General features: G+C 39.6%; 1 protein-coding gene across 2 annotated transcripts in view; it reads right to left on the reverse strand.

Annotated features, from left to right (window-relative positions):
* Positions 1 to 27,114, reverse strand: part of NADK2 (NAD kinase 2, mitochondrial) — a 33,642-nt gene that overhangs the window by 4,727 nt on the left and 1,801 nt on the right. Inside the window, exons 2-11 of one of the 2 annotated variants that reach the window (XM_033085782.1) lie at positions 12,905 to 12,993; positions 12,490 to 12,578; positions 10,860 to 10,941; positions 9,484 to 9,567; positions 6,298 to 6,434; positions 5,419 to 5,497; positions 3,119 to 3,214; positions 986 to 1,041; positions 849 to 902; positions 271 to 394 (exon numbers count right to left, since the gene is read on the reverse strand). In XM_033085782.1, coding sequence (XP_032941673.1) covers positions 271 to 394; positions 849 to 902; positions 986 to 1,041; positions 3,119 to 3,214; positions 5,419 to 5,497; positions 6,298 to 6,434; positions 9,484 to 9,567; positions 10,860 to 10,941; positions 12,490 to 12,578; positions 12,905 to 12,993 — 890 coding nt within the window. Of the gene's footprint in view, positions 1 to 270; positions 395 to 848; positions 903 to 985; positions 1,042 to 3,118; positions 3,263 to 5,418; positions 5,498 to 6,297; positions 6,435 to 9,483; positions 9,568 to 10,859; positions 10,942 to 12,489; positions 12,579 to 12,904; positions 12,994 to 27,114 lie in introns of both variants that reach the window. The other variant, XM_033085781.1, reaches the window with a different exon arrangement.

Raw genomic sequence — 27,114 nt, forward strand, 5'->3', positions numbered from 1 at the left:
CAATGTCTGTGTCTCATACTGAGAAATGGCACATATCCAAAACTGGGCACAGTAAGATTCTTTTACTCTGTATAATTGTGCAGGGATCAAACATTAAAAAGCCATAACACTACTAGGAAACATTTTCATCCTGCTGTTACAAGAACAATACTCAAGTCATTCAAAGCACAAACTCAATGTTGAAACACTTCAAGGGAAAGCCCTGGATTGCTCATACTTTGAGAGATACACAGAATGAAGTAACTCTTTTCTATTGCAGCCAACACTTACTTTGAAGAGAAGCCACGCTGACGGCTACTTGAGAAAACTCTGTTTACAATAGGCTCTCGAACACTGAAAAACATCTTTGGTTCCTCTGGACTGTAGAGCAGAGACTCATTGTAGTCATTTGTTACTGTAAGCAGAGGAGACAGCCATTAGTTTTTCCAGAGAAAATAAAGTTACTCTCAGAAACACACATTCCTCCAGGGAAGACTGCCTTCTCTATCAAGAGGGAACATGAAGACTTGACAGACGTTTTATAGTCTTCACATGCAAAAAACTTACTTTTAGGGAAGATTCCTTTCAGTTCTACTGCATGATGAACATTCTCTTCTGGTCATTAAATACTAACTGTTTGAAATTTTAGGAGAACTGAAATTCTCCTGGAGAGGATATACAAAAGTCTAAATAAGTGTTTTTATTTCAAGTAAGACATTGTTGGCCAACTGTGCCTAATTAATGTCTGTAAGAAAGACTATTACTGCAAGAGTGTTAAAACACTGAAAGCTGGGTGGTACAGAATACAAACAAAATTAACTGGCCAAAGATACTTAAAAAATACAAATAATTTTGCCTTTCTCACTAACCTTTCTGTACCAGTTCCATGTTCAATGGCATATTCAAATTCCCGTGCTCTTTCGCTGTTGAGCCAAGAGAAAAAGCCCCAGTTAGATAGACGTATCTTTATATAAACTTGGCTACTAATGCCACATTGTTCACTCACCAATCTTAAGGATCTCTTCAATAGCTTGATGTGCAACCTTGTTAATATTATAGGACCTAGACAGAGAAGAGGTCTTGTTTGCTAAGCAGTTAACTTAGGACAAAAAAACCAAGAAAACCAAAAAATCTTGCACACTGAAAAAAAACTAAATTCAACATTTGGGGAGGAAAAAGAATGCTATTAAGTGTGAGCTGATAACAGTTTATTTTTTTAAAAGTCTTAAATCAACTCTTGCTTTGGCATCTACCTATGGCCTTGTAAACATTAAAAAACCATTAAAGGAGGTCTTCAGGAAAGAAGAGCATGGGATGTAGTCTCCTCGTCAATAATCCCCCTGCCTTAAAACCCCAATAAACTGCAGAATTAAAAAACACATTAAAAAACAGAAGCATGACAATTCTAGAGATTGTGTTCTTACTCTGTGTATCCAACCCTTGCTAACTGATTTATTCTCTTAGTTGTCATTTTTGAGCCCAACACTTCTTTACAATATTTTACCTCTTTATTTATACTTAAGGTGTGATCTTGAATCTCACAAGAACTGATGTAGATAGAAAAGAAACAGATCAAACACTTCTGCATTTGACACATTTGAATGAACAAGCCAAGATAGCCTCAGTCTGAGCTAAGTCAAAACTCCAAAAACTATTCTGCCCAAACTCAAGAGAACAGGTGCTAACCACAGCCGCAGTGCAGCAGCGCTGTGAAGATCTCACATGCCTATGTCTCAACACAGCTTAAAATCCTCAGTCCAGCACTTCTGTCATGGCAGTAAAATGCCTGAGCTCCAATACAGACCCACTACACCCCTATCTGACCACACAGCTGCTGAGCATGGTTGTCCAAGGCTCTCCCTCTTACATTACTGCCTACCTGCAAGCCTGAGCGGATGCTATCAAGATATCCCTTTACACAAGTTTTGGCAGCAACAGAAAGCACCTGGACATCTAAATGTCTCTCAGACCCAGCCAGTCCGAAATTTGAGGTGAACCCCTAGACAACAGGCTAAGGGAGATCACTCCACTGAGGCTTGGTCTCAGTTTAGAAAAGTCCAGCAACACATACTCATTACAGCAAAGGAGAGGGGAAATCCTGGAGCTTGGTCCCTGGTTCTGGGTTTGCTCAGCACAGAGTGTATAACCAAATGAAATGCATAAGAACAGCATTGAATTAAGACTGTACTTTCCCAAGGTACTGAACACTAGGAAAGTTTCCCTAGCACTCTGCCAATTTCATCCTTGGCAGGCTCCACAACTAAGCTATGCTGCCTGAATGCAAAATTCTGAATTTCAATGAAGAGCAAAACCCAGTAACCATGGTTACAGCATGAATACTCATTTTTGAATTTCATTAAAAGCTTCTGTTTTAGTTCATCTTAGCCTGCCACATAAATCCAGTGTCTATTGTACAACTTTAAATTATGACCACAAACATATCTCTCCCATCTTAAAACTAAATTGATTAGACTTACATATAGTACTGCAGCATGTCTAAACTGAAGTTTAAATAATTTATCCCTCTAATTAAGTTAGCACTGTTCTGTGTAGATATGGCCATCTTTATTTAAGGGGAGTACTTTGGCAAAGAAATTGTCCCAGATCAATTAAATATAAAAGAAACAAGAGGCTTGAAAGGGGAATGGACAGTAGATGTGAGAGAACACTTAGTACTGCTTCCAAATACATTCCAATTCTTGTTAGAGTTTAGATTTTTATAATTTTACTGGGCTACATCACCTAAGCATTTAAATTTTAGCCAACAAGAGTAGTTCATACATCACCTCAGTATAGTTTCTGCAAGGCACAGCAGAATCTCTTTTCCCCACCACTCCCAACCACTCATCTTCACATGTAGCATGCCACATCTTTCACTGAAATTACACCTAAGGCAAACTTCTGTCTCAGAGCCACAGCTCCTCACCCTTTCAAGACTTCTCTCCATACCCACAAGTAATGAGTGCCCTGCTCTTCGCATACACCTGGAACAGCTCTGAGCCATACTGACAGTGACAATATAAGACAGACTTACCCACAGCCCAACAGAGCCTCAGTAAGGACAAAATGCATAGGCCAAATAGGTTCATCTAGCTTATCTGAAATGGTATTTTCTGTCAAAGCACCAACGTGTACTCACCATGCTTTTGATCCTGTTCCAGTACACACATTAAGCCCTGAACTCTTCTGTTTCTCCCAAGGACCATCATCAACTGATATTTCATAATAGGAGGCCCTATGAAGCGAGAATTTAAAACTGGGTTTGCAGGACTTAAAGTTCTCCCTGAATAAGACAGAACACACAGCCTTATCAGGCACATAACAATTTAGAGTGGCTACTTTCAAATCTGGATCACAATTTCACAGGCTTTGTAAGTGTTTCTGATTTGACAGCTACTTCTGATTCACTATTTTATAGCAGTTTTTATAATGAACTAAAATGATTTGTATCATGAGCTTTTAGGCATTTCTTGGCCAGTCACTTCTCATGTTAATTTATGCATAACACCACCTCTGTGGTTCATCTGTAGGGCTTGCTGGACCTACAACTATAAATAATTACCTTCCTTGCATAACTGTAGTACAAAAACTGTGTTATGCTATGACTGGGTCTCATTAAATTATGTCAAAGAACACTAAACATTTCAACATCAGGAAGAAATAGCATGATTGAACCTGAATTCTTGATCATTTCAGTAATTCAGTGATTCTTCATGAGTACCTTTACACAGTCAGCAGGCTTACATTTCTCTCCAAATTATTCCTAAAACTCAGAAGTACTGGGTCTTGATGTACAATCACCTCCTGCATGTTACTGTTCATCTGTCAGGGGATTCCTAGTCTAAGGCCTAGAGACCAAAGTTTCTCTCCACAAGCTTCAGAATATCCAAGAGTATATTTATGAACATAATTTGTTGATATTCATAGTGCCCAATTCCAACAGTGTGATGCGGGCTTCAGATTAATAGATACCATCTCAGAAATGCCACATTCACTCTTTCATGCATGACTGAGCCCCACCTTTCTTAGTAAACAGAACTAACTGAACTACTATTCCAGTCTGGATCCACTAGAAATACAGCTCTTGGCTGTTTGGTCAAACAGTTTATACTGTCAGTAACTAAGGGCATGTTGTGTAATCGCTCTTGAGAAGATGGGAGATTAGAGAACAGGAAGTAAATTAAGAACACAGGTGCACAGTTTGATTCAGTTTAATGTAATTTTTGCAAGCTGGGTATGACAGGGCTTCTAGGGGAGTTTTCTTCAGTTTATTTGTTTTCATCACTGACAAGCAGAATAAGTCCTTAAAAGAAACTCTTAAAGTCATTTTGTCTCAACAAACAGCAGACCTGTGTATTTGAAACTAACAGAAGATTCATCTTTATGACATTTACATCTTCAAGTCTAAAGTCCTATTAACACCCTACTTATTTCTAGAGGTTTGTTTCTAGAGGTCTTGTGTTCCTCAGTGGTTCTCAAATACACTGGAACCAAGAGCAGAATGTACTTGTGACACTCATAGCATTGGAAAACAGCTTTGTGTTCCTCTATCACTGTACATTAAATAAACTTCTTATAATCTTGATACAATTAGGTTTGATTTAGTAGAAAGCAGGATTTGTATCTCTCTCAGATTAGCTCCTTCTGCCAGTCTGATGCTGAAGTTCAGACAAAAAATAAAACTCATAGAACATTGATATTGTTTGCACCAGCAATCAGTGTCCCAGGCACTGTACAAACACAAGGTATCAAACTCTAAAGTGGCTTTTCTGTTGTTGTTTTTAAAAGATAATCAATAAAGTGAAAACAGATACAAAATACAAGTAAAAGTTTGGTCAAATCCTGACTCATGTCTTTTACCACAGCCCCAGTCATATTACCCATGTCCTTCTTATTGTTTGGCTGCCAAATACGCAATGATCTTGAGAACAGAAAGGACAGTCAAATGTATCCTGGACAAGGCAGTACCATGATTTGATAAAACATTTCTTAAATGAAGGAAATAACTATTTTCCATCAATAACAACATTGCTTCCAAAAGCAGGCTGATACTTTTGCATCTAATGACAGAAAGGCAGAAAAAGGAGTACTGAGAAAAGCTATTTAGCTATGCTAAAAGCTTATTGAAAGACATGTAAGAAGATAAGCACAAGAGGAGGTAGTTAAAGGACAGATATTAAATCATCAAAATGGAAAGAAAAAAGCCAGAAAAAATGAAAGAATATCTAGAGAGGAGGTAGAAAACCAGAAATTAACATTATTGCACTTACATCTTTGAAAATACACTTAGTAATCAGCAATAATACAATCAGTGTTAAATATTTATAGACTAGAACTGAAATTTGACAGTAAAATCTCATCACTAAGTGTCCATTGCAATGTCATAAAAAGAAATTAAGTCAACTATGCCTTGCTATAACAACAAACAGTCAAACACACCTGGATGAAAGAGACTCCCCAATGAAGACTTCATTGAGTGCTCTCACTGGTAGAAGATGTGGACCAGAAATATCAGACCCTGAAGATATCAAATATAACAGTTTTGAATCATGGATTTAAAACACAAGTTTTCAGAAAATATTCACAATTAATTGGAGGACAGATTCTGCTGCCTGAATCTGCTTTCTAGACCTAATGTTCCATTTTCTTCAAAGACTTATTTTTTCACTGATTCACTCTGTGACCAATCACTGCTCTTTACTGGAGATAATAAATAGCTAAACCAAGGTCAGTGATGACACTTAAGTTCAGACACTTTTCCCTGAAAAGTCACAGGCAACCTAGCAGAATGAAGCCTTCTCTTCTGTCAGTCACTCACTCTTCCAGCCAAATCAAAATCACTGGCAGTGACTTAACAGACATTTCGGATGAAGTTCAGAGAATTAGACTTCATACCACAAGGTAATTAAAGGGGACAAACAAATTGTTCATGTTTACAAGGACTTCTTAGTGAGCAAATGCAGTACTGGACATAGGTTAGGCACAAAATTGTGCATCTTTCAAGCCAACAAAGAATAGAGTTGAAGGTGTTCAAGAATTACCTACACACAGATTCTCACTTCTAATGTCTTATTTGCTTGCTGGTAGTCCAAGACCAGCTTTTAGAACTCTCTACTAACCAAACTTGAAAGTCAGTATGTGTACACAAACACACAGACGTGCTCAAGTAGTCACACTAACTCTAAGAGACAGCATTTTATAAAAGATCAGGTATTTTGACAGTAGATATTTCAAATATTAAAACTTTTACAAATCCATTATCTTCTATTCCAAGTTATCACAGCAAAGTGATTACATTCTTGTCAGATTTTAACCTACTTTGATCCTGGAATCTTTCATTTATATGAGCCCTGCTGTGTTGCTCTTGGCTTAGCTGTTGTTCATGTAAATCCACAGGGGTTGTGTTAATCCCAGTTCCTTCAAGATACAGTCGGATTCTCTGCCGCCACTGCCACCTAAGAGAGGAGAACGAAGTCAGTGCAAAATATTCATTACAAAATTAGACTGGATCTGAGAGTCTCTACTCTCAAAGCAGACCATCTTAAGATTAGGAGCTGAATACATTCAAAGCCATATTTCAAGTTTTATAGTTTCCACTATAACTTCTAAATTTAGAAAGTTAATAATACTTAATTGTAAATTCTTTACATTTACCAGTTTGCAACCTAATGTTTTTTTGCATGTGTTAAATAAAAGGACACTGGCCAAAAGTAGCCTACAAAAATTGTATGTAACAAACTCTCCTTTTTAGGCATGTGACTCTAGTATGTGAATGAATGACTGATATGACGCTTTTGAGAATAAAGAGATCTCAAGAATTTATACAGAAATACAGGCTGTATTTTTAACATCTTTTGCTTGTATTTGTACATGTCCAGAAAAACAGGTCCATGCATCCCTTTACATATAAGGCCCCAAGTATCCTCTCATTTTAACGATCCCTCCAGGACTAGGAATTTAGGGTGCTTAAAAGGAATTCATTTGAAGCAGAGAAGGATATAAAAGCCATGTTACAACATTTGGATTATTTTTTTCCCCTAGAAGCTCAATTCCTTTTCCTCTTACAGCCTAAGATATTTCATAAAACCAAATAGCAATAGTTTTGCCTAAGACACCAAATCACAGGAGTGTTCCGAGCACATCTTTTCCCTGATAATACTGTTGATACCCAGGTAACAGTAACCAGTTTTCCTAAAATTACAAGATTTATGCTTTATATGACTACACTGCCAGTTTTATCTCTTGTCATCTCTACAGAGCCTTATCTACACATTCTATCTGCCCTTAAATTCCAAGTATGATTTTAGGTAGTCATGCAGAAAGCATGCAGTGATATCACTATACTAGCCTCCTTACAATGCTCATGTCTAGAACATGTCACATTCCCTATAAAATTAGAAAATGGGACTGTACTCCTATTAATGACCCTATTTTGAGAACTTGCTACACCATTGACCACTAAGATAAAAAACATGGGTAACCTGATATAGTTTGTCCTTTATAAATCAATAATATTGGTTGTCTCATAGATTACAAGGTCCATGTTAACACAGACTCTTGCACTGACTGATAGCCACGGATAAGGAAAAAAACCAATTGCCCTTTTCCAGTTTCTGGCAACTCACCATCCACTACAACTCCAAGATACCAGAAGCCATTCCAGACAAGGATTCAATTACTCACCTATTCCAAAGTTTGCTTAGGGCCAGACAAATCTATAAACTCTCAAATGAGAGAGTCTGCTCACGTCCTTGCTTAAGAACAAAGTTCCTATAGTTTCAGAAAAAACAATTACAGTAATCCTTCCTGTTTCACTCTGGTGAGGTTTCAGCTCCATAATGAGGTATGTCAGCAACAAAATTTTAACTTTGTTTCCAACAAAACATCTAAATTGCCAAATGTCAAGGGAGGTTATCTGAATAAGCACTATGAGTTTCGCTTAAGCAAATTAAAATGATGGAGACTAAAAAGCTTCTGTTTTCTAAATCTTAGAATATGTGAGTTGAAAGTAACTGCTTCTTCAGCAATACATATTGAAAGTCCTTCATTTATTAATTTAATTTCAGAACTTTTCCATGGCTCAAATACAGTTACATTTCAAGTCACAAATTTAATATGCTAGAAGTATAAACAAAAATCAATTGCTAGACACTTTCGCACGAATGACTGTTTTCAGTTTGATGTTTTATTCATCACAAAAATGTTCTGGAAAGTTTTCCACTACAGAACAGTGTGTCTGCCTAATTAGTTATTAAAAACTCTTCTCTATTCTGTCCCCTAAAATTCAGCTTGTTTCTTTTTAAATCTAGTGGGATTATTCTATTTTAATATCTAGTACTGATAACATCAAGCCACATTCAGAATGAAGAAATGTTTTGCTTTACACTAATCTGTTAGCAAAATTTAAGCCACTTAATCTCACTCAACAAAACCCCAGATGCAACACGCTGACCATTTCCTAACTGTACCTATTTCATTAGCTTCCATTCTTATGGCCATCACTGTACTACGTATTTTTGAGTCCTTGTCCTAGGGTGAATTGATGTTGCTTGTATCCCCAGTCGTCTGTTCTGTTCATGCTGGATATTAAGTTCTACACTTTTGGGACAGGTTCTGAGAGCCAAAAAGGAGAATAAATTCTGTACAGTTTGCCTGCAGAAGCTGCACTTGCTCCCCTGCATTTCTTCTCACAGACTGGGCTGTCTGCAGCATGGACAGACAGCAGGAGAGAACTCCCCTTGGTTTTTTGCTAGTTTTTACCTAGCTGAGGCACAGTTGTTCTCCAGACTGTGGTTTTTCTTTTTCTTGGCACTGATCGGCCCTGCTCTGGACTGAAAACCAGAGAACATCAGGAGCTCACACCTGTGTCCCACCAGGGCTAGGATGTGGCATTTCCCAGCAGGAGGGACTGAGAGACTGAGTGAGCCGAGCTACAGCCTGTGACAAGGACAGACTCTCTGAATTTGCCATCTCTTCAGAACAGCAAGAGGTTTTACTGTTTAATATTGTTCATTTTTTCATGTTTGTGAGTACTTGGCTTGTAAATAAACACTTTTTCCCACTTTTCTTGATGGAGATTTTCTTCCCAAATCAGCTGGGGGGAAAGGAGGTTGAAATTGCTTTCTAGAGGAGACCACTTCAAAAGTTTCTTCCAAAATTTGCCCTAAACCAGCACAGTCCTAAAACACTTAAACCAGTACCTCTTTCAAGAATGCAGTTCCTCATTTATGAAGTTGCTAAGTCAGAAGTGAATATCAATCATTGCAGGTCATACCAGAAGACTTTTTGCTGGAACTGGCAGTCAATTTTGTAATTTGTATTCCAGTCTCACTCTTGACTACAAACTCATTTTTCAACATTATAGCATTATGAACATCTACATAGAATTCACAATTTGAACCATTAATGTTTTACTAAGCTTCACCTGCTCCTTAGAAACTGCACATGATTAGGTGTTTTCCAACCCCTCCATGTTTTTGAAAACCAAAGATCAGTGAATCCTACCTGAACTCACCACGATAAAGCTTCTGTAGTGCTTCAGGAAATGAATGTGTGTATCTCACAGGCAAGCACAGGTGACCTTCTGATCTGGTAGCAAAAAATGACAACAAAAATGACAGTATCACTGTTCAGATTAGGTACCTTTAGAAAACAAAACAAATCTCCCTAAGTGTTACATCTAGCAAAGCTACACTTCTTAGACCTTTACGGAATTTCTACTACTCTACTACTCCTGCACAGTACCATATCAGCAACAACCCACTGCTCTCAGCCCGTGGAATCTGTGTGTCCAAGACAGGATTTTTCCCACATTTCTGCTACAAACTGTCTGTCCAGTTAATAATCCTGCAGGAGTATATAAGAACTAATATAGCTCCATTCTAGGCAAGCAATTAAAGCTTAATAAACCTGGCAGGTGAGAAAAAAAACTTCCTCCACTTACATACAAGTTAGCAACATGAACAGCTAAACAACATGCCATTCAAAAGAATCTCATGTCAAAACTAGAAGATAAACACTGCTCCTTTCCATGAGTAGTATCTGACAATTTAAGGCACTTATTATTTGAACCCTACTGGTCAGACTTGATAACGCAGAATAGTTACTCAGAGCATTTGAAAAGTTGTGGAAGGGAACATATTAAAGGAATTAAACCTTTTGACCACCACTTTATATACTAGGAATAAAGTAACCGTCAATATCAAAAGCAGAAATCTAAATCTGGACTTCTGAGAAGGCAGAGCCTTGGTGAATTCTGTGTTTCACTTGCCATCCATTTGAAGGTTATACCAACCAAGCAGTACTAACACACTGCATCCATTGAGCTGTAAGATTGATGTGGGCAGGTGGGGGCAGCTTGTGCAGAGTTTATAATAGGACAGCTAAGTGCCAACAACTGGCTTGGGAGACTGAGTTTCTGAGGTATCTCATGTTTTACATTAAGAAACCACACCAAACTTCTTCATCTGAGGTTCTACTGGAATTCACCTTCTTCACAAAGAAATTAAGTTTCCATGTACTCAGGCACCACACTTAGTTGCTCTTACCAAGTCTTTCTTCCTAAATTCTATACTGCCATCTCTAGCTTCAAATTTCTGGTTAGTAATACAAGTTAACTAGCTGCAAGTGCTGTTACACTGGTGTGTGAGAACATTTGTGGCAGTGTAACACAGTCATGCTTGTCCAACACTACTTCATGTCCTCTCAGATGGGACAGGGTAACTCTCTGTGGAAATTTCTCTAAAAAAATCAACAGATTCCCTTGGTATCAACAAGAGACATTTATGCTATCAAATGCTACAGGTATGCCTCATGTACCATGAAGACGCACTGTGTGTCTAATATTAAATAAAGTACTGCTTTCCCAAATAAGTTTTTACCTTTCAGGATCAGTATTTATTCCGATGACTGGTTTAAATTTATCAAAGACCTTACTGGCTGCCAACAACATTGTACCATCACCTGCAGAAAAAAAAAAAAAACCCAAAAGTTAGTTTCACTTCACATTCCAGTACCTCAAACAGAATGTACTCCAGCATTAGTATTATGTGCATTTATATCAACAACAAATCAGGCAAGCTAGACGAAAATTACAATGGGACAAAACTACTGACATCTTATCAAATAAGAGCTGTGACAGCTACTCTTAAGAGTAATGACAACAAATTTGAGATGGAAAACATGAAAAACATGACTGGAAAGAGTACAACTTATCTGGCAGCTATACATGCCCAGGCAATTGAATGTGGCAGAAGCAAGCTTTAAAAGAGATTTATGGAAATTTCTGTATGTTTATCAGCAGGTAAGAGAAATTCTTTGACGAAAGTAAATTTAGAAAATATTGCTAAACAAAGCCACAGGAGACAGGAAACAAAACCAAATGTTACTGTGAATCACATAAAAACATTGAGTTTAGTTTCACCCCAGTTGTTCTCCTAAAAGGCAATTTAAAGGTCTTACTTGGCCCCAAATAGGCACACTTGGAAAAGAAGTCTTAGGTAAGTAGAAATATTTATCAAAAAGTCTTTAAATGTACTGGTTTCTCCAGATATTGGTAATTTTTCCTGTCTGTTAAACAGAAAGAAAACTACAACCTTGTTCAGTTTTTGCACAGACACAAGCTCTGAACAGCATGACAACACAAGCTCTGAAAACCTCAGATGATGTATCACTTCCCAGCTGCTTGCCTCAACCATTAAAATTTTGCCACAGACAAACTGGCACTTTAGGGAAGTCCTTTGAAATCTACATGAGTGTAACTGGATGTTCCAGGAATAAACCTTTCTACCCATTTTTCATGGTAATCAGTACCTAAGGGCAAACTGGACTACAAGGAAGAGAAAGCTGTGGTCAAGTCTATTTGCCACAGACAAGTGAACACTCTGTCAGAGCCCAGCAACACAATGCTGTATCTACAGCACATCCCAAAAAATAACACCGAATGAACTGCAGCAATCCAGTATTAAAAATAAACAATCAGGTTAATTGCTTTTTGGTTCATCTGGAAAACACTGATCAGTGGCACAAGATGCTCAGAAGCTGCAGACTTTTACCTGTACCATCCAACTTGATACGCCAGTCACTGGATTAAGTGTGAAAGCAAGAAAGACAGTTTGAGCAAGGGGACCATGAGGTAGTATGTTAGTCTACACCTCACATCCCAAAAAACAATGAGTAGGTTTCAGGGCTACATGAAATCACATGACATTAAGCATTTTATCCTCTTTAGTTGAAAATTATAGTAAATTCCACAGTTCATATTGTTTCACACGTAAAAAACCTTTTAGCGGCCATGCAATGGGATTCACTTCCATGGGCTACAACTTTAGATACCAGAGGTAGATAAAATGGTCATAACCACTGCTTTTTGTCAGATTTTCTGACAATTAGATTAGCAATTTGTTTTCACAATGTACATACTTCAGTTGCTTCAAACACTGCAAAGTATTTTTGAGAAACATATCTATGAAAACATACTGAAACATATACTTCTTTTCCATAAAGTCATACCTCCTGCTGATATAACAGCATCTGCCCACCGAACTGTCTCTTCATTATACTCTCGACGCTTAACAAGACGAACTTCTATCCTTTCGTTCCTGTAAAGTTCAGAAAAAGTCTCAATTTCGTCCTGTATTGTTCCTCATCACAGCCTTACAAGAAGTTGTCATGCAGCTAAGGAGTAATTAGACTCATATTTGCCTTAAAAACCTTTGACACACAAATCCTGTACTACTTTCAAGATGGTAACAGAACATGCTAGTCAGCTGAGTCGAGCCAGTTCACAGTTCTTGAAGGAATGACTGCTGATCTCTTCTCTAAAAATGCTTTTATTAGCATTTGTAACAAGAGGCTTCCTTTTGTTTCACACAATTCATGGGGATTTGCAGTGTGTCTGAAATCCTCAGAATCCACACATCCTTACCGTAAGCTGTCTACAACATGCTCCACGTTTTTTGTATGAATGCGGTGCCGTTCCAGCAGACCAGCATAGTTAGATCCCTTCAAGGCAAGCTGTAAGACACAAATGGTTTTTGTAGAAGCATACAGTAAGTGCTCTCGAGTAGCGCAAATAGAAGCCATAAAAAATGCATGTTTTTTCTCTTAGCAGAAATACATTTTTACAAGCCTTCCATTAATTAAGTTCCTATATGCACAGCAGTCAGGTTATATTGACTAGCTCATTAAGTTCATTAAATGACTCAAATGGCCACAGCAGTCAATAAACACAGACTATACAAATTTGCAAACAAGCATACTACACTGACTTCCATGCAACTTCAGACACTTTGCTTCTCCTGAATCTGCCAACTGATTTAAACTCTATGTGAATCCATACACTATACTAACTACAGTTACTTACACTAACTATATTTCTGCCATGTGCTGAGGCACCCAGTTAGCTCAAAATTGTGCTGCAGAAAAGACAGACAACAGAAAAAGCAACAGGAATGATAATTAAGAAAATAGAGCCTACAATACCTACAGCATTACCCTTCAAATTGTATTTGAGCTAAAATGGAAGACTGCCAAGTGCTGACAAAGGTGACATTTTCTCTGCATCAAAAAAAAGCTTAAGGACAGTCTACCTACTACCTTTGGTACTGTTCCCTGGATTATATGCCACATTTTTCAAACAAGTTGATGACAATAACATAACAAGACATGTGCAGGTGCATTCCAGTCTCATCCTTCCAGGAAATTAGAGAATTTGAATAACTAATCTCAACAAACTCTTCAGACGATGGAAACATTCAGCAGTTTATATACATACACTCATAAGAAGGGAGGCGAGATTACTGACTTGTTGCAGATTAGTTTTGCAACAAGGTTTTGTGTGAGTAATTCAGTCACCATTCGTTCTTTATCTTATTTAGAGAGGGGGGGCCTCATCTGGGGCTGGCTGATACTGCCAAATATGTGTGTGAATGGAGATAAAGAAAGTGAAAGAAAGAGGGTGCAATGGATGTTATGGCAAAAGGAGTCTATAAATACATTCATAGTAAAAGTGATCCTGCTTTGAGCAGCAGGCTCCTGATGCTCCTTCTACCCTGAATTAATCTACAATTACACTGTCGCTGCTTCCTTTTCCCTGAACAGTTAAAACCAATTTATCAGCAGAGAAACAGAACTTCTCCTAGAGTTTGTATAGAGGAACTCATCTGTGCCAGAAGCTCTAAACAGGCACTTCCAGCAATTTATTCAAGTGCCTTTATTCAAAGTTTTATACCATTCCAAGAGCAAGTGGTGCCAGACAGCCTTGTCTAATCCCATTTTCATAGATTTCTCCCCTCCACTTTCTTCTAGTCAGGATATGACAACTGAAGTCAACCACAATCCAATACTCAGGAACAAAATCTTTATTCATCTGACAGAAATCTAGCCATGAGCTAAGCAGGTAAGATAGACTCATCACCAAAGAAGTTACAGAAAAGAATGTAATTGGCTGCTGTAGAACTCAATTGCTGCAGTTCCACTCAATGTGTGGAATTGGCAATTAACTTGCAGGAACAAAATCTTCAGGTGGTCTTTTAGCTGGAATCAGGAAACGACTTCCAACAGAGACTCAGAGGCTGCTTGAGTGCATCAACAGCACTAAAGGAAGACAGTGGGAGTAGCTGCCTGCCAGCTATGCATGATCACACACAGACACAGGCATATGGATGGTCAGAAACCATCCAGATCAATATTGCAGGTTATTTTTTCAAAGCTTGCTCACATTGGTTTACTGGGATACAGGGTGTTATGTGCCACTAATTGCCTAGACACTTCAACCCTTTGTTTCTGCTCCTGAGCTACAATGCCTGTGCACCTCAGACACCTCTCGGTCCTGCAGAGCCCATGGTGGTGCACTGGGAACTTAAACAGTGCCCCTGTGGGCTCCAGGGAGGGAAAGATTACACAGGGCTATGCTAGTTACAGCACTGCCCATTGCTGGATCTGTCGTCACCCTCCCGTCATCCACTTGGAGGGAAAAAGGAAAAGGTAGAAAGAAAAAAAGGAGGTGTTTGCCTCCCACAGACATCTGCTGCTAAGCACCATTGGTCTAATTTGCTAGAAGAATTTCCAATTGCATGATCGAAGCACAAATTGATCTTGCTTTACAATAAGAAAAAGAAATCCACAATAAAATTTTCCAAAAAATCACCAATACTAAAATCAGGGTTCCTCCAGAAGTATCTGCTGCAAATTAAATAACCATCTGACAAGCAGAATGCTGCAGCAGCACATTTTCAGTCTGCTGTTAGTTCCACACAAAATAGAAAACACAAACTCCATCTTGAAATTTTATCTATCTCATTTATTTGGCTAATTTGGCAGCATGCTATCTTTCAGCTTGATGGAAGAGAGCTTTTCTCTCAGAAAAATAACAATGTAATAATTCTGTGTATGACCATTTGCAGGTTTTTGAGCCACCACCACCAGTGGTAAGCCAAAAGCTAACATTTCCCTGGCATCACCAGCAAGGAGAGGTATGGGTAATGTTATTGCTGTGAACAGTCTGTTCTGTAACTTATATTTGCCATAGCTGAGTTAAATTATTTCATCAACAGTTTCAAAAAACAGAAGAGGTTGCTCAACAAATAAATGATCAGTATTCTGACAACTGGATGAACCATTTCAGCAGCACTGTAGAACAGGCATTGAATATGTAGATCTCCTCTTTGAATTTAGCTCTAGAACAAGTAAGCACACATTACTAAGCAAGAAAAATTAAAAGATAGGGCCTTTAGTTTAAATGTCTCTACTACATATATGGAGTTAATCAATGTCCTGATTTGCAAAAGGCTTCAGAGATTACAACAGTCTGTTCATCTCCAGCCTCATCTCTCTACGTTCAGTTATCAGTAACTTGCAAGTTCTAAGAACTCACAAAGGGGAAGCCTGACTGAGCCTAACCACAGTCAAGTGTATCCAACAGGAATGCTAATCATCAGCTGCCCTCACGCAACTACTCCAGAGAAGTGCCTACAGTCCTTGTGCTCAGAGGCACACAGTCACAGACGGCTGAGCTACAGTGGCCCTCTGGAGGGCCTCTGGTCCAACCCCAAACTAAAGCAGGTCCACCCAAATCCACCAGATCTGGATGGTGTTAGAAGATATTCACAGACAGAGCCTCTATCACATCTCCGTGCAAACTGTGCCAGTGTCCAGTCACCCTCACAGTGAAAAGGTGTCTCCCAAAGTTCAGGCGGATGTACCTGTATTTCACAGCCTCTGCTCCTGCCTCATAACCAGAACCTGAGTGCCACACTAAAGCTATGACAAATGCTGATACTGGAAAGAGGTTTGCACTTAGAGCATAGTGTAAGACCAAACAGAGACTAGCACCCACTTTTTACTTCAAAAGAACTGAAGGCAAAGATCAGGCCGTCCAGCTTCTGTGTGCATGATCACGTTTCTAAAGAGCCTTGAAAACACTTGGGATATGCAGACAGCACAAGGACAGCCTGGCTTTCAAGCCAAATCGTCAGATAGGTCCCCAAACCTATGCCAGGCTTGGATTTTGTCAACCGACTCCTTGAAAAGGCACAGAGGTATTAGATTCTGCAAGAAGACAACTTTTAAGCTCTTCTTCCTTTGGAGGAAACTGATTTACAATTAGGCCTGTTAATCTCACCTTAATACAATACAAAATAACATGCATGAATATATATACAAAAGCTATTCTAGCAAAAAGTGCATTAGCATATGAAAACAAAGACAAATTGGACAAAAATACATTCAGGCACAACTTCAGTAGTAGTCTTAAACCTCACAGCAGAAATGCAATGCAAAGGCTTCCAGAAGAGCTTGTAGTAGAAAACACACTCAGGGGAACAGAACATTTGCTATGAATGGAGCAATTTTTCCTTAAACCAAAGGAAAAAAGCTCTAAATCAATACCTAAGAATGGCTCTTCTTGAATATCCTGGCCTGATCCTTCTCTAAGGAAAGGATAATTTTTCACAAATTTCCTCTAACAGTTTCTTATTCAAGGGACTTTTCCTTGACCAGCTTCCTTCTGTAGTCTTAGCCTGCACCACTGGCAAGTCACACCTCATTTGGTTTAAACTGTAGGTCTCTCATCCTTTAGTAATGTTTGCCTTACAGGAACAATGCTGCACAAAAAGGACAAGGCACGAATATAGAAGCCAACACAAAGCTAAGTAACATCAGAATACCCACTGCTGTCTACATATGTAGGTTATGACCCTTGATTTAGAAAATGGGAAAAGCCACAGCTGAGTCCTACTGGCATTGCTCATTAAGCATTATGATAAAAGAGTATGTTGTCTCGATAAAGTAACATGGATATTGTCTAGAACGAATTTGTCAACTGAGTACCTTCTGCATCTCATCCTAGCAGAATCACAGAGCAATTTGGGTTGGAAGGGACCTTAAAGATCATCTAGCTGCAGCCACCCTGTTCTGGACAGGGACACCTTCCACTAGACCAGGCTGCTTAGAGTCCATCCAGTCTGGGCTTTGCTTGAGCTTGGGGTTGGACCAGAGGCCCTCCAGAGGGCCACTGTAGCTCAGCCGTCTGTGACTGTGTGCCTCTGAGCACAAGGACTGTAGGCACTTCTCTGGTTCTCTGGAGTAGTTGAGTGAAGGCAGCTGATAATTAGCATTCCTGTTGGATACACTTGACTGTGGTTAGGCTCAGTCAGGCTTCCCCTTTGCGAGTTCTTAGATGAATGAACATGCAAGTTATTATCTGGACTCTGAGTTCTTTGAGCAACCTGCGCCAGAGCCTCACTACCTTGACAAAAAAGAATTTCTACTTAACAGCTAAACTGTATCTTCCCTCTTTCAGCTTAAAGCCATTCCCTTCATCCTATCAATACACTCACTGACAAAAGATCCCTCTCCAGCTTTGCTGTGGAGTCCCTTCAGGTACAAGAAGGCACTATAAGCTGCCTGAGAGCCTTCTCTTCTCAAGGGTGAACAACTCAGCCTGTCTTGTCCTCACAGGAGAGGTGCTCCAGCCCCACAATCTTCTTTGTGGCCCATCCCTAGACTTGTCCAGTAAGATTAAATGGAACTTCTCAGATGTACTTTGGCCTTACATGAATGCATATATTCTCATTACTAGGCTTATGCTTAATTTACAGCACTAACCTTTGTGCAGCCTAAACTGCACCAGGGTGGAGTTAATGCCTGAGTGCACCAATCACTTGGTTTATGACTACTGTCATCCAGGAGTTAAATGAAATGGCTGACTGGAAAGAAAAAAAAAAGAAAAACAAAACCTAACAACAACAAAAAGCATAGATCTAGAAACAATTACTCCCTCTCAAATTTCCACAATGAACTTGCCCACACATGCACCCCAGCTGGAAAACCAGAACAGATCACTGCTTTACAACCTACCTAATTTCTACAGAAAGAACCACCAAACAATACAAGTGGATTTAGAAATCAACAGCTGAATAGGAAAAAATTGAATCTTAACCAAAAGACAAAAATATGATGCACACTAACATAACAATCTGTTTCTAGGCAGAGTAAAGTGGTTCAAGTCCTGTATTTTCAGAAATTGTCTCTTGAGATTCAACATATGTGTCCCAAGTATAGCCAAAGTTAGTGTTCAGTTTTGTTCTGCTTTAAAAGAAACAAGATTTTGACAGAATCGCAGAAAAAATATTTTTCTCAATGCATTAAGTTTTGAACTAGAAACAGCCTTGAGTATAGAACATGTTTCGAGCCATACAATTCTCTTAGCTTTCCTGATTAAACTTGACTTTCATTCAAAACTTCCTAAATTATCAAAGACTGTCAATCTACAGGCAAGCAGTTATCCTATGTTCTAGTGTTAACTAGTTAAGACAAAGCTTGATTTGAGCTTGATTTGTCATGCTAAGAACAAATGCAGTTTTCCTCACAGGTCAGGCACACACTAAACTTCTGGATTTCTTAGGAGCTCAAATGAAATATTAAGCTTTGCTATTTCAAAATGTACATACAAGTACATAGGATTAAAGCATGGTTCAGCTTCAGAATCTTAGATAACAAAACATCAGCAACAAAACAGACAAACAAACTGAGTAGCTAGCCTCAGCAGAACTTGCCAACAGAAATCTGTACCTTGAAGACACATTTCAAGTGTCCCACAGAACACCTGAACCACAACTCTGAATGGTTAAGTGTTTTTACCAGCCACCAGCTGGAACTGATAGGGGAGCTGAATTTGGTGGTTGTACACAAGAGACACCCAGGTTTGAACATGACACTAACTTCTGCAGTAAGAACAGGACAGCACACCAATCCTTGATTTATACAGGAAAACAAGTATCATTTGTGAGCTTCAACTGCTATATTCACACCAGTGACAGACAGCAAGTTTGCTGTCAACACCAGTAAGTGTGGTGCAGCTGATATGCTGGAGGTGTCATCCATGGGACCTGGAAGCCAAGTACCCACCAAAGTTGAACTTATCACACCCCTACACAACAAAATAGGGAAAATGTAAGGAAAGGTACACAAGTTGAGATAAAGACAGGGAGAGATTACTCACTGGTTACCATCACAGACTAAAGAGACTCAGCTTTGCAAAATGAACTGAACTAATTATGAACCAAAATCAGGATAATGAGAAGTAAACTGAATTTAAAAACACCTTCCCTATATCCCTCCACTTGTCCCAGCTCTCCCACCTCTCCTCTCAGCAGAACAGGGATGTGAGCATGGGGGATACAATCAGTTCATCTCAAGTTGTTTTAGAAACTGCTCAAGTAGGAGCTCTTTCCCCTCCTCCAGTCCGGGGAGCTCTCCTATGGGAGATAATTTTTCCAAAACTTCTCCGGTGTAAGTCTTCTCCATGGGCTACAGTTCTCCACAAGCTGCTCCAGTCTGGGTCCTCCACAGGGTGCAGTCCCTCAGGAGAGGTTGCTCCACTGTGGATCCCCAGTGGTGTCACAGGTCCTGCCAGCAAACCTGCTCCAGCATGGGCTGCTCTCCACAGGTCCTGCCAGGAGGGCTTCCCATGGACTCACAGCCTCCTTCAGGCACCCACCTGCTCTGCTGTGGGCTCCTCCAGGGGCTGCAGGTGATCTCTGCTCCCCCAGACCTCCCTGGGCTGTGGGGGCACAGCTTCTCACCAGGGGCTGCACCAGGGGCTGCAGGGGAATCTCTGCTCTGGCAGCTGGAGCAGCTCCTGCCCCTGCTCCTGCACTGACCTGCTGCCTGCAGAGCTGCTCCTCTCACACATTCTCACCCCCTCCTCTCTGAGATCAATTATATTTGCACAGTAATATTGTTTCCCCTCTTAAACACATTACCAGCTGAGAGGACACTACCACCTCTAAATGCCTTGACCTGTGCCAGTGAGAGTCCATCCTGGATCCATCCAGCATCAGCTGTCAGACAGGGGAAGCTTCTAGCAGCTTCTTTCAGAAGCCATCCCTGCAGTCCTCCCCCCTCCCAAAACCTGCCAACACAACCCAATACATTCAACCTTTGGCTAACAACAGGACCAGTTTCAGTAGAATTGTGTTTGCAGTACCAGTGGATTAACCCATTTTGGGACACCCAGCTCCTTCAAAAGGGCCTTTAGCCCAAAGTCCAGCTCATTCAGACTTGTACAAGTGCTCTGAGACTCTCTCCAAAGTAAACCTTATAACCAGCTGCAGGTCCTGAGTGAACTTAAAATGCACTGGCTTCTGACAATTGAATAACTAAAAAATCCAATCCACAAAGGCAATGCATTTTTTATGGAAGGCTTTAATAATGAGTATTTGCTTTAACTAAAGCATCAGAGAAACCATTCCATTCAGGTTCCTGAAACAAATTCCTTCTGCAGATCAAAAGTATCAGGCCTCAGATTTAAGTTTTCTATAAGGCCTTGAATATGAATCAAGTTTTCCAATACAAAGTACTGTTGAGTTGCAAGTCATAGCACTAAATCCAATTCCTCCTTCCTTCCCAGTCTGGATTATTACACATTATACAGACCTCTAGCCACCTGTTTATAAAAGAACATGCTAAGTTAACCGATGCAGTAAACCAGCACTTAGCACACAAGTAAGGCAAGACGGCTGGAGTTACCTGAGGAGCACTACTGACCGATTTACCAACTTGCTGTCAATTGCTCGGTATTTCTCCCAATATTGTTCCTGGCTATTTGCTATGTTTCTATCAGTTTGCTGCATCACCCCTCATACTGCAGAAGTCCAGTGGGTTACATTAGCTAGGAATATTTTTCCTTATACTTTCCTCACTTTTTTCTTCAGTAATTTAGACCCCTCATTTTCATTACACAGTCACAGCAGGCCTTCAAGCGCTGCTTTAGATTAATGCATCTTCTGTAGAATAATGACTGTCAAATACAGATATTGTACATTTTGTATACCATTACTTCTGTAATAGCAGACCTCACTTGCAACATTATATTTCTGAAGTTTTACAGAAATGCTGCTTTAGGGCAAGAGTTTGACGCACACATGAACAAAAGTTAAAATGCCATGAACTGTTTTCTAATTGTTCATCCACCACAAAGCATTATTGTCATTTTAACCACATCTGAAGAATACACATAGTGGTTTGCAATTCAAAGAGTAATGCAGAGCAAATTGTTAACTATAAACAGTGGTAACTGCTTTCTGCACAAACAGATTTACAGAAAACCTGAGCAATCTGGCAACTCAATCATTCTCATTAATTCAGCACAACACCAACACGATGCTGTAAATCACAACTAGTGAAGTACTTAAAACCAGCATTAAAGTCACTTCCAAGAAGCACCCTTCTTCAGCTGTATAAAGCATCATATGCTTCATTATGTAGTTCCAGAAGTTTAATTTAGATGAATTACACTGAAATGTCTTACTTTTCTATTTCCTATATGTGACTGAGTATACTTGAATGGTGTACTGGAAAAATACAGTAATTTCACGATTATAAACCGCACTGATTATAAGCCGCACTTCTGGGTTTCAGCAACTTTTTGGTTTTTGTCCATACATAAGCCGCACGTGATTATAAGCCGCATGTTACAATACAGAGTGTGATAAAAGGTATCTGTTCTACCACCATCTGTTTAGGGTGGGGACAGTGATCCTTATCTCAATGACAGATAATTTGCTAATGGGCCATCCATTGAAACCAGGCAGGGCATTGTTCTTTATCTTTTCACACCCCATCCTTCCTCCAGCCAGTCATTGTCTGCTAATGGCCCATTGAGTCCCACTGCGTGACTGATAAAATTACTGCATCCCATTGGAAGTTGCTCCAGCCAGGGGGAAGAGCCCAACATTTCTTACCAAGATAAAAACAGAGGTTTTGGGACAATAAGGTAGCCCCTTTCTCCACTGGACTCCAGAGGAAAACCGGATTTCTCCACATCACCACTGGACCTCCAGAGGGAAACTGCACCTTCTGCAGGAGCACTGCTCCAACTGAGCCACATCTGTCACTGCAAGGGGACTGCAATCACCATTTAATGGGACTGCTACCAACACCCTGCCTGACGGTGTCAGGTTGTACTCTGACTGTGTCAGGGTTTGGAGTTTGTTTCTTTGTAGTACTGTATTTCTATTTTAATTTCCCTAGAAAAGAACTGTTATTCCTAATTCCCATATCTTTGCCTGAAAGCCCCTTGATTTCAAAATTATAATAATTTGGAGAGAGGGGGTTTGCATTCTCCATTTCAAAGAGAAACTCCTGCCTTTCTCAGCAGACACCTGTCCTCCAAACTAAAACAGCAACTTTTCGTTCTTTGTCCATATATAAGCCGCACCTGATTATAAGCTGCACTTTGGGTTCGGACCAAAATTTTAGTCAAAATGGTGCGGCTTACAATCGTGAAATTACTGTAAATTTTATGGAAAAAATAATTACTACATTGCATTTAATTGTTTCCATCATTTTCCAGACCCCTCTTAGAACAACAGCATCGGAGGAACTTTTTTTAATAAAGCAGATGCAAGTAAAGTGACTTAACACTGATGCAAATGTAACAAATTTCAAAGGTAAAGATAAAAAATGCACACCGTATTTGTGTAACTTGAAAAGGAATTACACCCATCTCAGTTCCCAGTGGATTAGTCAAAAATTTTATTTCTGAAAAAAAGTGTCTTTAGCTTTATATAATCCTAGTGGAATATAACATGTCTTGAATTCTGTACTCTTCAATTCACTAAACTGAGTTAGTACTTCTCCCTCTTTTCAGGATAAGGTAGCAAACACTACAGTCTTAACAGCTTTAAAGCACTCCTACGTGGTCCGTAAAAGAGCATCTACTGAAGAAATTCACACTACAAGGTAAGAAGAGATGGGTAGTCTGAATTCAACAGAACAATTAAAAACTCCACACTACCACCTCATTCAATAAGGAAGTTTCCACTTAAAGATACTACCTTCAAATATACCCTGTATATCTGGATCCACAAGAGCACACAGGGTTAAATGCCCTAATATTGATTTTCAGAAAAGCAACTTTAATTTCGGTCTGCTAAATTATCTGATTTCATTTTAAAACTAGAATTCAGTTGAACTTTGAAGTTGGCATATTGCTTTTCCATTCTGCTGCCTTCCTTGCATTTGCAAAAATCCCAGTGTTCTGAAAATATTTGAGCAGCACTTCCTAAATAAGTATTCAAGAGGATCACGGGCATCAGTATTGAAGCACAGCCTTCTAAACCAGAAATCTAAGAACAAAATACCTGGCTATTTTCCAAAACAGTATCTTCAGGCGATGGTATGAGAGTTACAAGCCTGTAACACTAGTACCTAGGAAACGTAATTCAAAAGTCTTTTAAAAGGGTATCTTTCATCACTTAATGTAAAAAGCAGCAAAGAACTTTTCTGTAATTAAAAACAAAAATCTATCACCTATCAAGTTAAAGGTAAAACAGTGCATTTCCCACAAGAGGGAATTTTTTAAGAGATATGAACAACTGTACACATCTAAATTAGGAGCTGGAGGGTGGGAGGATAGTGTTGTGCCACACACATCCCCCCACATGCCATCCACAGCTCTGTGGGGTTGTTTTGGTGCACAACATAGGAGCCCCACCAGAAGCTCACCTACCTGCTGGGCAACACTCCTTCTTTCCTTCCTTCCTGGCCAGCCCTGTCCAGGATGCTGCTGCTGTCCTATGCACCACCTGTGTGAGTTCCTCATTCAGGGGAGGCAATATCCTGACATTTACCTCTTCCCTAAGCAGACACCAGTTTTCTATAAACCTGTATGAACTTCACACCAGCCCTAGCAGTTAGTTGCAGTGGTCCAAAATGGTTTGTCCCAAACTTGTTCCAAACCTCTCACCCTGCCTCTCTGCTCCAAAGACACATAAACCAACCACAACTGAACATCAACTCTATTCCACACCGAACAACTTCCTTCCAATCAAGACCAAGACAAACGTAACTTTTCATAAGATAAGACATTTTCAGAGATAATTAGAACTGTGTATGAAATGTGTTTGGACAGGTAAACTGTTCATCGTTCCTAAGTACCTTATAGCTGTGACAAGTCAGCAACTTATCACATCTGCACTATCAAACAAAACAAAAAACAGAAGTCAGGAAACGAGCTTTATTTATTACTGGGGCATTCTCTTAGTTTACATCAGGACAACAGCAGTGCTTCCTCTGCATGGATTTACTGAGAGCGAAATAAACAGAACATGAAATAGCCTTCAGTATTAGTTGACTGGATCATTCACTTTTGTAACTATTCATATTTAGATGCTAATCCCAGCAAACCAGGCCACAAGAATTGTCAGCACTTGAGAGAAAGATCAGTATAACTTCAAGTTGGTAACTGCAAGTTTTAGAAATCCAATAGCCCCTTTAAATTTCAGAAAGGTAAATAAAATATTTATTGCACGATATGATGTACAAAATTTACTGATGTAACACTTATTGCTGAGTCATTTTGGAACATTTTTGTTTTATGGTGATAGAAATACATTTTTATAGGTCTCTAATCTCCCTCCTGAACAAAAGACTCTGAAACCCTCCCCTGTACAACAGCATACACAGCACTTAAGTACACTTTACAAACTAGGTCAGAATTAGACTACTAATTACGATAGATGTGTTTATGCAGAGTTATAAACAAACAACAAGAGTTGACAACTTATTTGTAAGCATGTAAGAGAATCTGCCACAAGATAGGTAAAAACAACTGCCTGGAGCAGGCATATACAACATGCATGCAGAGAGGCAATGGAAGATTTCATCTTTCACAGATCTACTAAACACTCTCTGTAGTGTTTAGTAGATCTGTGAAAGTAGCCCTTGCTCTCCATCTCTCCTCCATTAGTTTTACTCTTCTGCTGTCCTGACTGCTTCTTCACCTCTTGTATCTCTGTTTACACAGAAAAAGAATTCTGGAATTGTAACCTTGCAGCTTTGACTTTGCAATATTTCATAGCATTTGTATAATACGATTCACTTGGTGTCCAAAAAAAAGGCCACAGAAGGATTTAAGCTACAGGTGCCCAGGGCATTTATGGCTTATTATTAGTGTCAGCCAGTCACTTCACTACTGGTATTCTGCTTCTTGGAGGATACTGTGATTTGTACTGTGTATCATAGCTAGTGACATATACTGTGATCCATATCATATTTTAGCACATATTGGTGTATGCCAAGGATTCATCTTCCGCCTCCTTAAACATGGAACAAATCTCATCTCATGAGGATGTGCTCCCAAAGGCACCACCATTTCTGCACCGAGTTACTTACTGCATATACCACATTAATACATAAACATAGTGATTGAAACAGCTACGTTCAGGACTCCTCTCCTGTCTTGGTGATCAGGGAAAACTGATTAATCTCCCAATTTTCATTAATTATGCTATACTCATACCCAAAGCTTCCAAGTACAGACATCAGTTATTTTCTGGAAACAGGCAACAAGCCCAGGTATCGTTGCTCAAATCTAAACCTCTATTTCAGATAGCCAGTATCTGGACATCTGAAGGTCTGTGACAGAGGATGACAGCACCATGCTCCTCCGGTGCTGGCTCCCTCAAACCACAAGCCTCCTCCAGGATCACCCAAGACTGAGCCCCTGCAATGAATGCCACCCCTACCACCAACACGACTGGGTCAGCCAGCAGCTCTGAGCAAGACAAACTCCTCCTATGCTCTTTTGCTTTCATTTTGCCTGTATCCCAGAGAGAGGCTTCCACATGAACTCAACTCCCATCCTGCCTTCTGTGTGGACCTTCAACACAACTTAGCTGTAAACCCAAAGACGCTGTGTCTGGGCTCATGCGTGGTATCAGCAGCCTTGGAGCAGCTTCCAAAGTCTCCCCAGGGGAAACAGAGACACAGGGACCATGGACTGCAGCTAACACCAGGAAGTAAAATGCATCATGTACCCAAGCTGCCCACAATGGCTCTGCGAGGAAGGACACTTCACACCAATCACTCTGCTACAAAGTGAGCTCTGGCCCCAACAGCGAAGATAAGAGTCTTCTGAATCTCCACATAACATATATCCAGTGAGGCCGCCATTAACTCAGTCAAAGGAAAAAAGATCTGAGACCAGAGTCACAGCAGAGTGCAAATACAGAAATTTTCACAGGTTAGTTAAAAAATTTAAGAAATGGGCAGCAAGGATAATTCCTTTGCTCTCTTATTTTCTATTTCAAAATCTGAATTCTGCAAGACCTTTCCAATGTGTTCTTGCACAAATCTTTGTATTCCCGCCCATACAGCAAAAGCTTAACTCAATATTGCTACACACATAGTTAGGCAAGTTGGGCTTTGTCTACCTGGCGATACCAAGTTTTATTGCTGCAATTACAAGGCAGTATTTTAAGGGGAAAGGTAGATCTTTCAAAAGCAGGAGACCTAGAGTAGAAATTCTAGAACTGTCACAAATACCAAGAATTATTGTGAACCTATAAATTTCTCCAAAGGGACAAACTCTAAGGTGTTTCTGCAACTATTACAATCACCCACTGAGCTCACAGTTACTTTTTAAAAAATGCATAATGATACAGGTTACCAATCATGCAAAATATGCATTCTTGTGAGAAAACAAATTGCAGCTATCACTACATTCAGTCATGAGCACCTATACAGAATGTGAATGCTGCCCACTGATTCAGTGTCCCAGTCCCGCCTGTACAGAAGCAATTAGGGAAAAGCAACCAAAGAAACCCAGTCTGCTTTTCCTGGGTTTAGCTA

Source organism: Catharus ustulatus, chromosome Z (genome assembly GCF_009819885.2).
Source record: "Catharus ustulatus isolate bCatUst1 chromosome Z, bCatUst1.pri.v2, whole genome shotgun sequence".
NCBI lineage: Eukaryota > Metazoa > Chordata > Aves > Passeriformes > Turdidae > Catharus > Catharus ustulatus.